Below are 18639 nucleotides of genomic sequence, written 5' to 3'. Positions count from 1 at the left end.
CAAGAAATTTAAAACTTTGAAAACTAAAATTTACATATTTAAAAATTCATAAAAAGGATAATTCAAATAATTTAGAAAAAGTTCAAATCTTGAGATTCAAAAGCTGTCACTTACTTGGGAAGGTGGGAGTTCTTATTATTAACCCTTGTATTTGAAAAGTAAGGAATGAAGGAAATTCAGGAGAGCGGGGGGGTTGTCTCTCGTAGTGCTAAAAATAGCTATTTTATCTCGGTTCTTTATGCTATTTTTCACATTTCCTTCCCAATTAAAGGGTGAGTATGCTAGAGAATATTATCTGCACTTCCCCAAAAATGGAAAATTGGAATCAAGAAAAAAGAATAATGTCCACTTTCCATTCTTCGCAATTTTCTTTGGTGCAGAGGCCGCAGACAACTCATAAATTTCAAAACCACTCGAGGAAATTTTTAAAATGCCAAGTCGAGTACGGAGTATATCTTTTTTGGGGGAAGTGCAAATAACGACCAACAAAACTTTAGATTATTTACCAAAAGTAGAAGGGAAGTACTACTAAATAGAAAAGCTTATGGTTTTTGATTGGACAGAAAACGTAGTAACAGGGATGAACCAGTTGGGTAAAATCCCGTTATCACAAAGATGCAGAGTGTTTTAAGACCAGATCAGATGCGTGCAAATAATAGAGCAAGTACTATTGTACACACACAAACAGGCTTGTGACAAAATCAACGATGATGCCTGCCTTGAAAGCCGCCTTTATTCTTGGCAAAGAAGCCGTTCTTTGGTTTTGGAATCTCATGAATATCCATCACCTGTATTGTCCTTTGCTTTTTAGCTTCACAAAGCAAAAACAATACACCAACAAACAAACCATAGTCAATAATCCAAAAAGAGCAACTAACTGTAAACAGAATACTACTAGTACTACTACTTTTGCTATTGCTATTATTAATAATACGGCAATATATTCCAAAATCCAAAACCACACCATTTTGTGCTTCTTGGTAATTCTCCTGAAGCCGCCTTCTTGCTGAATTCAACCTTTCAAGATCTATGGCTGATTCCCTTGGAGGAGGTCTCTGCAAATACCCAGTAAAACATAAATTATATTCAATTTCCAAACTAAAACTCCCAGCCCATCAGACAGCCTGCGGTACTGAAACTCTACTAATTTACAGCAAGAATATATGGTTTGTTATGCTGCTCTCAGCAGCAATAACCAATTTGGCTGCATTGCATTTCTCTATTAGGCCAGTCGGAAAAGCTCATATTTAGCCCCCTCCAGACACAACTAATTCACAGAGACCAAGTTAGAAATATTCCGATCACACAAGTGGATCATGATCATCAAGCAATAGATGCTGCAGCAATTAAAACTTAAAATACCATATCTGATATGGAAAAAGATGCATGTGAACATGAATGATGCAACAGTAGTCAACTATAGACCAAGTAGACCTGCTACCATTATTATTTATTGAGTAGTTGAGCTAAACTACACCAACTTAACTTTAGTCAATTACTGAAACAGCTTCAAGGTTAGAGAAGCGTGTGCTATATTCTAACATAGGAGCGGGGCAACCCATTCATCTCATTATTAATCAACATACTTTAACTAGCAGCAATTTAGCAAAATCTAGCAAGAGAAAACGTCGTATTAAACCATGTAAGTATAAAAGAGTTGAGCATAATACACTTGGAGCAGGAGCAGAAGTGGGTTTAGGAGCAGACTGCAGTGGTCTAGTAGGGGTTACGTTCCGCTGGGGAACAGGTTTAGGCTTGTACTCCGATTCTGAATTATTCCTGTCCGAGCTCGAACTTCCATCTAAAAGGAAAACAATTGATCAAAGTCGATCAAACGCATACCAAATTAGTTTTACGCAAAAGGATCAAATTGACTAGTTAGGAATCAGATTCCAGTCTGATACTCACTTCGAGGATTCGGTGAGTATGCGAAGTCAGGAACCTGTAAAATTCAAAAAGAAGAAAAAAAAAATTAAATACAGAATGTCAAACTCAGAATCCGCAACAAAATGCTCCTCCGACTATATACTCTTTCTTTCAATTTGCCATCCCCTTTCCTCGTACAACCCGAAAAACATACTACACATTAGTAAATTCCTTAAATTTACCTGAGAATGACCATTCTGTTGATTCTTCGGTACACTCTGTTGGGGCGAATCTCCATCAGCAGCTGCCCCGATTACCATAACAAACTAACTCATCAGTACCTTCATCATCTATCTAGTGTGTTTTGTTGAGACAAAAAACACAAAGGAGAGACTAAATTGGTTTGTGTTGATGATATTACCAATAAGATTTGAAGACCCATGTTGCTCAGGCTGGTTTAACCTAACCCAATCATCAACAGTTTCTTTCCATTTTCTGCCACAAAAAAAAAAAAAAAAAAACACACGAACTTCTTACTAAAAAAGGGGATCACATAATCTTGCAGCTGTAACTACTCTTCAACTGCTTCATTCCAAGAAAACCATAACAAAAATCATGAAAAATTCACACCTCACAAGCATCTTCACCAATCTCCTAACTTCATTAGATGGATGCTTCCTCAGTCGATTCACATGCCTTCCGATATCAGTTTCCTAACAAAAATTTCAATCCAAACAATATCTTAATTGAAAAAACAACAATAAATAAATGCAAAACAAAACAAAAAGAGATAACGGTAAAAAACACACCTAAACTATCACTTTTTCGTGAGTTACCTACCTGAAATACCAGGCGTGCGAGTTACCTACCTAAACTATCACCAATTATTTATCAAAACATAAGTTATTCACTTTTCCTGCCTATGGTAATAGTTCAGGTAGGATAAGGGAATAACTAATAGCCGGTGATAATTCAGGTAAGAAACTCGCACACCTGAGGAACTCCAGAAAAAGTAACAGTTCGGTGCGTTTTTGACCATTATTTCAATCAAATAAACAAATAGCAAAGTACTCACCTTGAGAGCTTGGAATGTAATATCCATATCAGCTAGATTTTGAAGCAAGTCAACCACATCCTCATCCGACTGAATCAACAGATAATATTGTTTCGTAAGTTAACTCAACTAAAATCACCATCAGCTCATCAATTCAAACATAAGCTCTTTGAAAAAAGAAAGTTAAAATATACACTTACTAGTTGTGGATCTTCAAGTTGTTCTTTGATAGTAAGAATTTGAGTTTGTTCATCATCAAACAATCCTCCATATGGATCTACACCTTCTTCCTCTTCTTCTTCAACATCAATATTCTTATTATCATCATTACTATGATTTGACTCTGGTGTTAATAAAGGACTCTTACTATTATTATTATTATTCATCACCATAACTCTCTCCCCGTTATTATCTAACCTATTATGCTGCTGACCATTAACCACGTCGACGCTCTGGTGGTGGCGCGTGGAATACAACTTCTCAACGATTCCGTCACGGCGATGTTTCAATTCATCGCTAAAGTCAACGGCGGCTACGGAAATCGCAGCGTCAATCATCGTCCATATAGATACTTTTGATTCCGATAAAATCAATCGAAATTCATCCAAATCCATTGAGGAAAAATTATCAATTATGAAGAAAAAGAATATGTAGTTGGAATTACAACATCAGCAGATCTATGGATGATGATGAAGGGGCACGATAGGAATGAAACGACGACGTAGTGAGAAGCATTTTTTTTTTTTTGTTTTTGTTTTGTTAGATCTGATTATTATGAGATGAGATTTTTGGATGATGAATGATGTTACGAGTCATCTTTCAGAAAACAGACAGACAATAGCAAATAAGGGGAGAAGAATTTGGAGGATATTTTTGGAATAATGTTTTTTTATTCCTCTCTCTTTGGCTTATGTTTTAGGTTTTGTTTATTTGCTAATTTTGTATGTGGGGTCCGGAGAAAGTAATTTATGAAAACAAACACAGTAACAATAGGAGAATAGTAAAAAATTGAGGCAAAAAAAAAAGTAATAAAAAACTAAGAACAAGAATACTAAGATAATAAAAATGAGGAAAATAATACTAATCTTACTACTAGTTTTCTACCTAATTATCGACTTCCATATTCTCCTATTTAAAATTATGTTTTCGGTAAGTTGAAGATTTGCTGAGTCATGCCTGATCTGCTCTCCGTAATACTTTTTTCGCCGATATTTGTTAGATTAATTAATTGTTACAGTAATTAGTAGGATTGTTTGTTTTCCAGTTAATAGGGGTGAGCTGTGACGCAGCAAATGGATTTTGATGCTTTTGTGTTCTCTCTAAAATATACTCACTCCGTTTCAATTTATATAAATTCATTTAATTGAGCATAAAATTTAAGAAAGAAAAAAAGATTTTTAAATTTATGGTTCTAAATGAGTCACATATATTTTATGTGGCCGTAAATCATTGCATAAAGATAAAATATTTCTAAATATAGAAAAAGATTAACTTTTTTTATACGAATTAATAAGAAAATAGATTCACCTAAATTGAAACAGAAAGAATATTTTTTAATTTATTTTCTCTCTCCAGAAAGTAGTGGGGTTTTGTTTGTATATGACGGAAAGGAGACCTTGTGTTTTGGCAAGTGGGGGATTGGTGGGTTTGGCTGTTCTGTTGGCGGGCTAATACTTATCTTATTCATTGATAGTTCCCTCCATTTTTGAGCTTTCAATGAGTGTTAAAAAAGGACAAAAAGGTATAAAAAAAATAAAAAAAGGTAAATTTATCGATCGTAACTGAGTTGTATTTATTGAGGGCTAGGGTAAAATTATAAGTTGATTTGACCATTTCGTTAAAAGCTTCTGACTAGAATGCGTTTGCTAAACATAAAAAATACTACTACTTGTAAGCCACATGTTTAAGTTAAAATTGACCAACTTATAACGTGACTACTAACTACCTAATTTATTTGGAACTGACATTATTATTATTATTACTACTATTATATAACTTAGTCACTTTTAATTTACAATTATTTTTAATTTATGAGCCTACTTTGTTCGAATCATTTACTAGTATTATTTTATCCTAATACATTTCGTAATTTTCAAATTAATCTTTTCAAAATTAAACCCCTAACGTTCTCTTGAATTTTTTTTTTTTATTAAATCTTTGTCATGTGAAGATACTTGTAAATTTATAAAAAAAAATTGTAAATTACTTTAATGTCATTACAGTTTAGAATCCGCGACTTAAGTAGTACAAAAAAAAAAGTTGAACCAAACTAATACAAAAAAAAAAAAAAAAACATAAGTAGTATTCACGCACGAAATTCATGCGTGAAAGGACCAAACTGCAAAAACACAGTTTTGGCCTTTCACGCACAAATTTTGTGCGTGAATGGTGTCATAAAAAAAAAAAAAAATGGGCTCATCCAAAAAAAAAAGGGCAAGCTTTCAAGCACAAATTATGTGCGTCAATGGTGTTGCCTTTTTTTTTTTTTTTTTTTTTTTTTTTGCGTTACCTTTCCAATCACGTTTTTTTCCATACTTTGGGCAAAGATTAGTCATGTTTTAAAATCCCAAAATATCAATATTTTATATAAAACTTAATATCTTTTTTTGCGTACAATAATGTCGGCTCATTACATCAAGTCCACCTAAATGTTTGGATCGTCGTTTTAGGGGTTCTAAAGTGCCCCGAAGCAAGTTTTGAAACTTGTAATATTTATAGGGTTTTGATTTAAGTGTTTTATTATATTTGAATGTACAAATTTAAATATTTGATTTAATAATAATTCATCCAATACGAGAGGTCTATACTAATTTAATATACTAATTAATATTTGTATTGCTTTGAATTAGTATTGTAATTAAATGGAATGAATTATTTTTTAATTAGTATAGACCTCTCGTATTGGATGAATTATTATTAAATCAAATATTTAAATTTGTACACTCAAATATAATAAAACACTTAAATCAAAACCCTATAAATATTACAAGTTTCAAAACTTGCTTCGGGGCACTTTAGAACCCCTAAAACGACGATCCAAACATTTAGGTGGACTTGATGTAATGAGCCGACATTATTGTACGCAAAAAAAGATATTAAGTTTTATATAAAATATTGATATTTTGGGATTTTAAAACATGACTAATCTTTGCCCAAAGTATGGAAAAAAACGTGATTGGAAAGGTAACGCAAAAAAAAAAAAAAAAAAAAAAAAAAAAAAAGGCAACACCATTGACGCACATAATTTGTGCGTGAAAGCTTGTCCTTTTTTTTTTTGGATGAGCCCATTCTTTTTTTTTTTTATGACACCATTCACGCACAAAATTTATGCGTGAAAGGCCAAAACTGTATTTTTACAGTTTGGTCCTTTCACGCACGAATTTCGTGCGTGAATACTACTTATGTTTTTTTTTTTTTTTTGTACTAGTTTGGTTCAACTTTTTTTTTTTTTGTACTACTTAAGTCGCGAATTCTTACAGTTTAAACATAGAAGTTCTTACTGGCACGTCTTTATGAAAATACACCAAGTGTTTATTACTCCCTCAGGTTAAAAAAAAAAATATCCACTTAACTATGTGCACATCTCTTAATAGAATATTAACTTCTAAGCAAAAATAGGTAATTTGACTAAAATACTCCTGATTAAATAGATATTGAAATTTGATCACTTAACACTTAATAAGGCTAATTATGAAAAAGAAAGGTTAGTTTTTTCTTGATTTGGTAAGTGGACACTATTTTTTAATCAAAAAATAATGATTAAGTGAACACTCTTTTTTATCGAGTGGGAGTATTAGTTTTTATTGTTTTCGATCAAAACATAAGTGCTTATTCTCAAAATCAAATTTAGCACTTCATCATATATATAAATTCTTTTTAATCATTTAAGCTAACTAAGCTATGCATTTCTTTAAATTGAAAACGCATGTGGCAAAAAAGTGAAAAGAATAGTTATAAACATACACTATTTAATAATTATTGAGAAAAGCTCTTGAATCGTCTTAATAAAAGTAACAACGAGAACCCTAAGCAAGTAAAATATTTTACTTCAAAATTTCAAACATAATTGTCCATGTGTTTGTTTTTTACAGTTGGTGAATTGAGTTTGTTTTATTTAATCCTTCATCTTTTCCTTCTTTTACACAATTTCACCTGAAAGAAAGTTATAATGAGTAAGAACTTTCACGCAGTTTTTTTGAAGATGGACAAAAGACAAGTAATATAATATTGGGAGTAAGAGCCTGTTTGGATGGGCTTATGCTTATAAGTTGTTAAGCTGCAAACAACTTATAAGTTAAAAAAACAATAAGTTGGGTAGTCTAACTTTTTTTTTGGGGCTTATAAGCTGTTTTCAGCTTATAAGCTGTTTTAGATAAGCTAAGTCAAATGGGCTCAATTATTTTTTTGAGCTTATTTTAAGCACAAAATGACTTTAAGCTGGTCAGCTAAACACTCAAAAAAACTGAAAATAGCTTATAAACAACTTATAAGTCAATCCAAACGGGCTCTAATACTTGTTTTGGGCCACTACATTTTCTGAGATAGGTTTGTTGGGTTTAAGTTGAGGTGTGAATTAGCATATGGAGGGAAGAGAAAATTTAAATAAATTGTTTTTACGAAGAAATTTTGTCCTTCATTAAATAGAAAAAGCAAGACTTATATATAGTAGAAATATTTTTTCTAACTTTTAAAGTTGAGAATAGAGTCTCCACTCGCCATCATCGTCGCTCGACTCGGATTTAGTTGGCTATCAGTTTCCAGATACTTTGCCTCATGTCACATTGAAAAACATATGCAGAAAATCTTGTCCTCTTCTTCACCTTTTTTGTGCATTGTTTTAAAAAAGCAAAAGTGTCAAGTGTGATTTACTGCAATTTGTTGAGTTTGTTGAAGTTCTGCAATTTCAATTGTCAATATTATAGAATAGTGTTCCATTCTCTCCTGAAAGGAATTAATTTTTTTTTTTAACAATTAAGAGGGATTAAATTCATCAAGAAAACACAGTTTTTTGTTGGGCTAAGAACTTAATTAATCTAATGTTTCTTCTATTTTCAATTGTATAATTTTGTACACAAGGATAACCCGATTAGCATCAACTTCTCACACACAAGCAAATAAAGAAAGAAAACAATAGATATTTGCAGGTTCAATGGTTGGACTGGCTAAATTAGTATGTTCTTTTTGTCACAAATGAGAAATTAATATACAAAATCTATCTACATTTCCACCATCTCAAAATATTTATCGTCCTTACTAAAAATACTTGTCGTTTTATTTAGTGAAGACAAAATTAAGTAGCTTTTTCCCATTTACCCTTCTATTAAATACCAACATTTAAGAGGTTCTCACCATTTATGGAGTAAATATTAATTGATGAGAGATTATATGAAATATATTAAGAGGGTATAATAGTCAAAATGCTACTCTTATAAATGTTTTCTTAATGAGCGTATAAATGAAAAACGCGACAAATATTTTGAGGCGGAGGGACTATCTATATAGGGTGTATCTATATATAATATAAAGATAGATATAGACAAGGTGTTGTGACACCTTTTTTTTTTTTTTTTTTTAATAATAGTCCACTAGGCTTTTGGCCTAGGGCTAATTTTATAAATTTTATCAAAAAAATGCAGAAGTTTGTACAACTCTAGCCAAAAGGCTAATGAAAATACAAAATTTAAACTAATGATCAAATTAAGACTTATAACTTGTCTTAATTTGATATTACAAATTGTTAAAAAATTACTAATAGAATGAAATTTGAAATAATTGCTCCATAAAGAACTTTTGTTTCTATATCTCACATGCTCTATATTTGGCCCTCTATATGCACCAAGGCAGTACATTTTCTAACTAATGACCAGTTCTCAGTAGGATGAGCATCCCGGGGTGCTAATACCACCAACTAAGAAACAACCACTAAATAGAAACTGTATGCCCATGTGTACTCAAGAGGTCTGTTGTGTTCCATGTGCTCAATCATTAGGAGCAATAATTCCACTTCCTGTCATTTGTCAAAAGTGCCTCCAACCAGTTGCAATTTATGCTGGTAAAACTTCTCAACATCCTGATTACACTGTGTTTCGCTGCTTGTTGGTATTCCTTCAGTGTGGTTGTTTTGTGGTACCTGTTGAATTAAAATCCTCCATTTATGTTAGTTTGTGTACCTGCAACCATTAGCAAACAGTTAGTGTAAACCACATCCTTCACATTCTCCTCCCAAAGGATTTGAGTGTGAGGACCTCCTTTTCTCCCACCTTCCCCCTATATTCAGTCTCCTTAACATGATTTAATTCTTAGACAGGGCAGCTGTAATTTGTCACTGTTCACAATTCTTTTACAGTGGCTCTCCATGTCATGAAAGGAATTGAATTGTATGTCCCCTGTGTCCAAAGCTAAATTAGCCAAGTGATCTGCTAATTTGTTTCCTTCCCTATAAATATGCTCTATCACCACCACTTTTTCCTCACTTATTCTCCAAATTTCTTCCACCATAGTAATGATTTGCCAAGGAATTTCCCATGTCCTTTGAATAGAGTTCTTCAGCAAAAGTGAATCTGTCTCTATCCTTATTTGATCCCATTGACTGTCTTTTAAATACCTGAGAGCCTGTAAAATGGCTAGGGCTTCTGCCTCGGTGTTGGTGCTTTGAAGATCCTCTATTTCTCTGGCCTGTGCTTGTATCACATCTCCCCTTTCATCCCTTACATAAAAGGCCCATGAACTCCTACCCGGGTTTCCTCTTGAGGCTCCATCAGTATTGACTTTTATCCATCCAATATCTGGAGTTCTCCAAGTCACTGGTGTTACTCTTATCTTTGGAGAATATCTCTGTAATGCCTCAACGATCACACTCCAATTATATGGTGCATACCTAAAATTTTTCCTTCTCACCTTCATGAATTGAATCAAAGTATGCATCACCTGGTAAATGAGTTTTGTGATTGACACCTTCCCTTCATGTCTCATAGTGTTTCTCCTCTTCCAGAGTTCCCAAATAATAATAGCAGGGACAGCTTGGTTGATACATTTGGCATGTAGTCTACTAGGCATATCCCACCATCTGTTAATTATTTGGGTAACTTGCAAATTCTCAGTATTTATCCCCACTGGTCCACAAAAATACTTCCAGATGGCTTGAGCTGTTGGTGAGTGTAAAAAGACATGGGAGGTATCTTCCACTTTTGGATGTTGACAACAATAGCATCTGGAAGGGAATTGGTGTCCCCATTTCTTCAACTTATCATCCAGTGGTAGCTTGAACTTCCAAAATCTCCACATAAAAAAAGATATCTTTATTGGTAGTCCTTTGATCCACATCTGCTTATACAAATTACTTGGGTCTTTTCTTTGTCTGAGCAATTGAAATGCAGACCCAACTGTGAATTTCCCCCTCGAATCTAATTTCCAGAAAGCCTTATCTGCTTGGCCATTTTCATTTGGTGGATTAATGTGCTGCACAATATGGTCTGCTAGATCCTCAGGAAGGATTCTTCTTAGCAACTGTTCATCCCATTGCCCCACTTCTGCAGTTTCTTTTACAAGGATGATTGTGGGATCACACTCAAAATCTGGTGGAGTAATATGGTATAGGGCTCCCAGTCCTGTCCAATTATCAAACCAAAAATAAGAATTACCTTGTTGAAGCTTCCACCATATCTCATGTTCCATCTCATCTCGGTATTTAATCATCTTCTTCCACACATAAGTACCTGATCCGCTAGGGGCTATCACAGCATGAAACTTCTTTAAGTACTTATTACTCATGAAAGTTCTCCATAAGGATTGTTTGGTTCTCATGTTCCACCACAGTTTAGCAAAGAGGGCTTTAGATATATCTTGTAGGCTTCTAAACCCCATGCCACCTTCTTCTTGTGGGTGACATAAGGTTGTCCAAGTTGCCCAGTGCTTACTTGAATTTCCCACAGAGTTGCTCCAAAAGAACTTAGCAAACAATCTATGAATCTGAGCAAGTATAGCACTAGGAGGGTCACAAGCGGATAGTAGGTGTATAGGCATGCTATGTAAAACATGTTTAATCAGTGTTGTCCTTCCTCCAATAGATAACAGCTTACCAGTCCATGAGCTCAGTCTATTCTGAATCTTTTCTATTATCTCCTTGTAGTGAATGTTCCTTCTTCTCCCATAGTAGATTGGTACACCCAAATATGTGAATGGAAAATCCTTTTTAGGAATCTGGGTGACAGAAAATACCAGCTCCTTAATGTTATGAGATGTCAAATGATGCATATAAACAGCACTTTTCTGCTTGTTGATCTTCTGACCACTCACCTTCTCATAATTACTCAAAGTCTTCATCACTAATCTCATAGATTGTTCATTAGCAGAGGTGAAAATGATAGTATCATCTGCATATGCCAAATGATTGACATATGGACTCCATTTTGGCATCCCATATTCCTTGTACTCATCCTCAGTATGCAGTGTATTGAGAGCCCTAGACAAACATTCTGCAGCCAAAATGAATAAAGTAGGGGACAGTGGATCTCCTTGCTTTACTCCTCTAGATGATTTGAAGAATCCATGAGGATTCACCGAACCCCATTCTCCTCATGACTTTAGTTAGAAATAACCATGATACTCTGTCATAAGCCTTTTCCATGTCAAGCTTAATGACAACATTTGCAGGCTTTCCTCTAATCCTAATATCATGTACAATTTCCTGAGCCAACAGAATGTTTTCTACAATACTCCTGCCTTTAACAAATCCTGATTGCTGAGGTGAAATGATCTCAGGCAGCAGATATATCAGTCTTTCATGAATGATTCTTGAAATAACTTTGCTAGTGATGTTACTCAAGCTGATTGGCCTCATATCAGAAAATGTATTAATTTCTTTCTTCTTTGGTATCAAAACCAAATTGGTACAAGTTACATACCTTGGGAGTTCATGCCCACAGAAGAATGATCTCACCATGGTCACCAAGTCATTTGCAATAATTTCCCAACAAGCTTGGAAAAATCTTCCTGTGAAACCATCAGGACCCCCTGCACTGTCTCCATTTAAACCAAAAACTGCTCTTTTCACCTCTGTTTCATCTGGCATTTCATAGAGTTGTTGATTTTGTTCTTCTGTAACCATTTTAGGAATCTTATCAAGCATAGAGAAATCTGTAGGGATATTTTCCTCTTTGAATTGGTCTGAGAAAAATCTGATTGCTTCCTGCGCAATCTCCTCTTCAGTGTCCAGCCATGTACCTGTATGATCTTGAATTCTCTGTAATTGTAGCTTTCTTCTCTTTCCATTGACATGAGAATGAAAGAATTTTGTGTTCCTATCTCCATCCTGAAACCACTGCATCCCTGCTTTTTGTCTCCAAAATTTTTCTTCAATAGCATAAAACCTGATCAGATCAGCTTGTACCCTTTGTAGCCTTTCCCTGTTAAGCCCTGTAGGATTCTGTTCAAATTCTTGCTCATGCACCTGCACCACTTCCTCCAGAGTTGCAATTTGCTTGAAGATATCACCATAATTGTCCCTACTCCACTTAGAGAGAGCTCTTCCCACCTTTTTTAACTTATTATGAAAGTTAAAGAAGGGGTCTGAGCCATAAGATTCCACCCAATTTTCTTTGATTACATCTAGAAAAGATTCATGCTCCACCCAAAAATTAAGAAACCTGAAAGATTTCCTAATTGGTCTACTATCTGCTCTCATATTTACCAGCAAGGGGGAGTGGTCAGAACCTTGTTTAATGAGATGCTCTACCTCCAAATTAGGAAAACAATTCTGCAGAGCCTGATTTCCCAAACATCTGTCCAGTCTTTTAAATATACAAGCCTCATCCGATCTCCCATTCCACCATGTGAACATACTTCCAGTAAAACCAAGATCCATCAGTTGGCAAATGTCTATACATTGTCTAAAATCCTCTGTTTCTGCAAACTGTACAGGAAGACCCCCAAATTTCTCAATGTCATCTGTAATGACATTAAAATCCCCACCCACAAGCCAGGGGACGGTGATGTGTGAAGACATGTCATATAGCTCCTCCCATAGAGCTATTCTCCCACTTTTATCAGTACTCGCATAAACAACTGTAAGCACCAACTCTTGCCCATCACCCAAATGAGTGAATCTACAGGATAACAGTTGTTCTGTATCTCTCATTATTTCTACTTGAATTTCTGCATCCACAAATATCCAAATCTTCCCATTCACATTATGCCATGATGTCCCCATATTTAACCACAATTTGTACATGTCAATATGTCTAACATGCTGGAAAGGCTCTAGTAAGGCAACATAATTAAAATGTTTCTGTCTATGCAATAGTACTACCCTCTCAAAGGCCTGTTGAGTGTTTACAGACCTTATATTCCATATTAATGAGCTATTCATTGAGAAACTCCTTTAGAACATGCCATCCTTGTTTGTACTCCTCCCACTGTCTTGGGAGGAACACTTTTATCTCTTGGCTTGTGACCCTTTTTAGTTTTTGTCAAGTGTTTAGGGGAAATATCTCCTTTATTGTTGCCCTCCATTAAATCAGAACTAATAGTTTCACCTGCTTCCTCCTCTCCAATATCTATTTCATTCTGATTCACTTCTTCTTGTGTTGTGTTTTCATGATCTTTGGCTACCAGTTGATACTTATGATTTCCTGAAATTCCCTGCATTTCTATGGCTGTATCTTTGTTGTTTTGATATCTCTGATCCCTTGCTTGTGTTTCCCTTTCATTATTTTGTTCCTTATTTGCAGATGATGCTGTATCTCCTTCACCCCTATTGTTTGTATCAGGAGGCTCTTCCGGTAAGTCCTTCATTTGATCCACTTGTTGTCTAGCTGATTCCACTTGCTGATATGAGCTTGAATTGACACTGTCATGTACTTCTATGGGTTGAAGTACGTCTTGGCCATCAGTAATCTGTTTGTTATCATCTTCTTTTTTGTTATCATTTTCCACGATATCTGTAATTGTTCTTTCTGAATCTTGTATGGCTATCTCCTCTGACTGATTATCCCCTACCCCTTTCTCCTTCTTATTATCTTGCTCTTGTCTGCTATCTATCTTTCCCTGCTCTTTCATAACTTTGTTATTTTCTGTTTGTTTCCCAAAGGCAGCATCCACCCATGGCCTAGCTGTCTCTTTAACAGGATTATTACTATGTGTGCTTCCTTCTTGTGTTTCATTTTGTTTTTCTTGTTCCTCCTCCAAGTCCACCAAAGTGTTAAATTTGTTGCATGTAGCAGTGACTGTTGTCTCTTTCTGTTTGCTATGATTTGCACTTCCTTTCTCAACATTGAAGTTTCTGTTGTCTTTGGTGGGATTCCAATTTCCCGAATTTCCTAACACTCTTCCACCTGCCAACACTTTAGCAGAATAATTGTACAAATTATTGTATCCTCTATAATTGTATTTTCCATAATTCTTTTTCCCTTCATATCCTTGTTGGTTTCCATCCTCTTGCTTTTGTTTGCCTTTGTCATTAGTCTGCTTTTTATTATGTTGTTCCTCTGCTTGTAATCTCTTGGCCTTTTTTGCTTTAATTTCTTTATCCTCTTGGAGATCTTTATTGCTTTCCTTACTATTGTGCACTTTATCAGAGTTTTTATGAGGTTTTGTCTTGCCATTCTCCTTTGGCATTTCCTCCCTTTCATTGTCATACTGAACACGCTCTGGATTTATAATTCTACAATCATATTCATCATGTCCCTGTAATTTACATTCCTTGCAATACTTAGGAAGGTAATCATAATGAATCTGAACATTAACAGTCCTTATTGCTCCTGTTTTTTCATTTTCAATATCCATCCTCACCGTTTTGGGTAAATCCGCTACCAGATCTACTAAAACCTTGACCCTAGCACAACTAGGTCTAGTCTTGTTAATCGTAGCCATATCCAATTGTATAGGAATACCCACTGCAGATGCAATTGAAAAAAGAGTTTCCTTCACAAAGTATGTGGGCAATAACTTTGGGAAGGAAATCCATGCCATTGTCTTTGATGTTTCTTCATCAACCTTGAAATTCGAATCATAGATCAGTGTTCTCATTTGGTACGAGTATCCCTCTCTATCTTGAATGTAGTATACAGGCTTTGATGTGAAATTCACAAAGTCTTCAAAAAGACTTAATCTGATAAGCACATGGCGGTTTCTTAGAAAACCTGTTCTACACTCACCTTTTATTCCACATTGTGTAGGGATTATGAGACGAAGTTGTTCAATATCTGGTTGACCATATGAGAACTTTCCTACCACAGCATACTGAAGATTTTCAATGATATTCATCTGATCAACTTCTACTTCAGTATATTTAATATATGGCACCCCATGTAGGTAAGTTACTGGTTTCATTGGAATTTGGGGCAGTGATTGGATCTGATTATGTAATGTATCATTCAAGGTTTTTGGTTTGAACAGATCTGAATATTGTAATGGATTAGGATTGGTTTTTGGAATAGTCGTAGTTAGTGAGGGTTGGCCAGCCTCCATTGTGGACTGGCCACCGGCCATCACTTATTCCACAATTGAAGACGGAAAAGTGATGCAAAGTACCAATCTTTAAGGGTAAAATTGATTCAGATCTTGAGTAAATCTAAAAATAAAAATTGATTGCACAAGAGAAGTAGCTAAAGAATTGCACCACTAAACAGAGAAAGAGTCAGATCTGATAAATTTGCAAATAATCTAAAAGAAAGAACAGGTGTACCTTCAGATCTGCTTTTTCAGACAGTTTGAATTTTTAGTAATCCATTTTGCTTTGAATTTTCAACTTCATGAACAGACTTCTTTTCCAAGACCTTAAGGATCTGAATTCGCCCCTTAATAATTAAATGCTTAAATGGAACTTTGAACCGGAACCCGACGAAAAACCCGACGGAAACACTCAAAGCCCAAGCTAACCTAGATCTACAGTGAATCCGATGTCCACAATCCCAAACAACAGTCCTCAAAAAGTTTTTAAAATGAAAATCGAACTCACACCAAAAAAAAAGAACGAAGGGGCGGACTGCTAATTTTTTGGACTGTTTTTTTTTTTTTTTGAGTATTTAACAGTGGTTCGTTTGGATGATTGGTGTTTAGGTGAGAAATAGAAGAAAGGGTCTGTGTGGTGATTCTTTTTGGTGGGTTTTCCGGTGAGTAAAATGAAAAAGCTGAAGATCAAAACTTTATCAAAAACCCAGATCCAAGAAGACTAAATCCAGATCTCCACTTCCATAAACATTCTCAATCAACAAAAAGATACATACATAAACTTTGTCAAATCAATTGTTAACAACCAAAAGATGTGTGTATGTTTGTGTTTGTGTGTGTGTGTGATGTAATTAAATGAAATGGAGAAAGAGAGATCTTACAGTGATGAACAACTAGTACTTGTGTGTTGTCAAAAAGAGGTGGAACCCGTAAGGATCGGGGGATTCGATTCTTGAAAAGAGCGTCAAGGAGCTCCTTAATTCACGGAAATATATCTTTCATTTCGGTGTTGTGACACCTCTCTATGGTCAGCATTGTTATTTATCTTTTTGTAGTTTTTTTGCATTTTTCTCCATTTTCTACTAACTAATGAATTAAAAAAAAAAACCTACTAGGAAAATATAGCAATAAATCCATGTTGCAGCAGTAAATGATAGATCTTTATGATAAATCTTTGCAGCAATTCCCAAGTAACGGTTTTGGCTGAATCAACCCAAACACTTTTTATCATTACCATCGTATTCAAATCTTTTCACTTGCTAAAACCTTTACCTTTTCATTTCTCCTATTAAATAAATGAGGGAGAAAAATTGATTTTGCAAACTTTAATCAGAACCTTGAACTTCCCCATCCCGTACACAGTCCACAAATCTTCTAAAATTAATATTAATTCTCCTCTCTTAAGTCAAGAAACATATTTATCTCTTTATTCTCCTCTCATAAATCATATCTCTTTATCTTCATAACCTATATTTGTGATAGTCTCCATAACTCGTATTCCTTTTATGTCCATAACGCCCAAACTTAAACGTGTAAGTTTATGATAATTTATTGCGTTCCTCCATGAATACTTATATAATTGTAGATTGTAAGGCAAGTTTGTTTGAACAAAATGTTGGTGGTAATGTAATTCACATTTGTTTTACTCGAGAGGAAAAAATTACTTATAAGTTATGCATATTGGCTTTTTCTTGGCCTTTTAGTTACTCATGTTAAAGGTACTCCTGATCAAAGAAAATTAGGCTCTACCTTATATCATTTTGTTGCAACAGTAAAAGCTAGCAAAAGCTATTGCAGGGACTACTATCAAATTTGCTTTCTTACTTTATGAATTATACTTTATTTTTCACATTTTCTATAATGCAAAAAAAATTACTTTTTGTCTCATTTTCCTTATATGACTAATCTGTTTCATGTTGACTGTTTTTCTATGCTATAAATTGTAAAGGCCACTATGTTGGTTTCTTCATATTGAAGTGCATAATCTACGAAGAGGTTAGTAATCTTTTTTCCTTGAAGATGTATGTGTTGACATTGAGATTAATTCAACAGTGAAGCAAAGACTCCATTAATGGAGCTTAGAGAAATGATCAGTGGAGAGAGAGGATGCGTGATGAAGAAGAAGCAATTATCAACACTAAATTCGGGAAAAGAAAAAATTGTTCATTTCACTTTGTATTCAACTATATATACAACAAATGAAAAATATTTATTCTACTCTAACTAACTTGTACAGCTAAGCAAACTAACTTGTACAGCTGGCAACTCAACTAACTAAGTACATCTAATTTACTTAATACATAATTAATCTCAACACCACTACCCCCCCCCCCCCCTCTCAAGTTGGAGGGAATATACTCCCAGACAACTTGCTTAAAATTGCTAAGTGCTTGGGTCCTATTAATGCCTTTGTCAAGATGTCAGCCAGCTGCTCAAATGTGGAAATGTGGTGTAGGACAACCAGCCCTTCTTGAATCTTGTCTCGAACAAAATGACAATCCACCTCGATGTGTTTTGTACGTTCATGAAACACAGGGTTTTTAGCAATCTGAACATCTACTTGACTATCACAAAAAACATATATGGGCAAGGATGGTGCTTCATTCAATTCATGCAACAATCTTTCCACCCAAACAAGCTCTCCAACCACTTTTCTGATGGCTCTGTACTCTGCTTCAGCTGAGGATAGTGACACTGTGGTCTGCTTTTTGGACTTCCAGCTGATGGGGCAATCACCCATGAGCACAATGTATCCACTGAACGACCTTCTGGAATCAGGGCAAGCTGCCCAATCTGAGTCACAATAGGCAGTAATGGAATAGTTTGGGTCCTTTGACAGGTAAATTCCTAGAGTGGGGTCATTCTTCAAATATCTTAATACATGGAAGGCAGCCTTGAGGTGGGGTTCCCTTGGTGCTTGTAAGAACTGGCTAAGGTGTTGAACACTGTATGCAATGTCCAGCCTGGTGTTGGTCAAAAAATTCAGCTTTCCCACTAATTTCCTATAATATGTAGGATCAGCTAGTAGCTTGCCCTCACTGGCTTGTAATTTCCTAGATGGATCAAGAGGTGATGATGTTGCAGTGCAGCCAGAACACTCAAATTCTTGTATCAAGTCTATAGTAAACTTCTTCTGAGAGATCAGCACACCATCTATTTTATAGAGAATTTCTATTCCTACGAAGTAATGCAGTTTGCCCAGGTCCTTGATTTTGAATTGATTATGCAGAAAGGACTTGAGAGAGGTGATTTCTACAGATCAGTCCCAGTTA

The 18639-nt window shown here is 35.0% G+C and overlaps 1 protein-coding gene across 1 annotated transcript; it reads right to left on the bottom strand.

Annotated features, from left to right (window-relative positions):
• Positions 1 to 529: 529 nt before the first annotated feature.
• On the bottom strand, positions 530 to 3805 carry LOC132613892 (probable mediator of RNA polymerase II transcription subunit 26c). The gene is made up of 9 exons (XM_060328181.1): positions 3121 to 3805; positions 2942 to 3010; positions 2497 to 2579; positions 2288 to 2361; positions 2109 to 2170; positions 1909 to 1942; positions 1671 to 1801; positions 965 to 1055; positions 530 to 811 (listed from the first exon to the last, which is right to left on the bottom strand). The coding sequence occupies exons 1-9, from the start codon at positions 3532 to 3534 to the stop codon at positions 702 to 704; spliced, it is 1068 nt and encodes a 355-aa protein (XP_060184164.1). The 5' UTR covers positions 3535 to 3805; the 3' UTR covers positions 530 to 701.
• Positions 3806 to 18639: the final 14834 nt, after the last annotated feature.

The sequence above is a fragment of the Lycium barbarum genome, chromosome 10 (assembly GCF_019175385.1).
Source record: "Lycium barbarum isolate Lr01 chromosome 10, ASM1917538v2, whole genome shotgun sequence".
NCBI classification, from domain to species: Eukaryota; Viridiplantae; Streptophyta; class Magnoliopsida; order Solanales; family Solanaceae; genus Lycium; species Lycium barbarum.
This window is presented reverse-complemented; position numbering and strand designations above follow the sequence as displayed.

Bases quoted from the DNA above. Each gene is read 5' to 3' on its own strand.
- LOC132613892 (XM_060328181.1), bottom strand. From the start codon at position 3,534: ATGGATTTGGATGAATTTCGATTGATTTTATCGGAATCAAAAGTATCT. The intron at 3,011-3,120 runs GTAAGTGTATAT...CTGTTGATTCAG, and splicing joins AACTTGAAGATCCACAACTA to TCGGATGAGGATGTGGTTGA. The intron at 812-964 runs GTGTGGTTTTGG...TGCTTTGTGAAG, and splicing joins TTACCAAGAAGCACAAAATG to CTAAAAAGCAAAGGACAATA.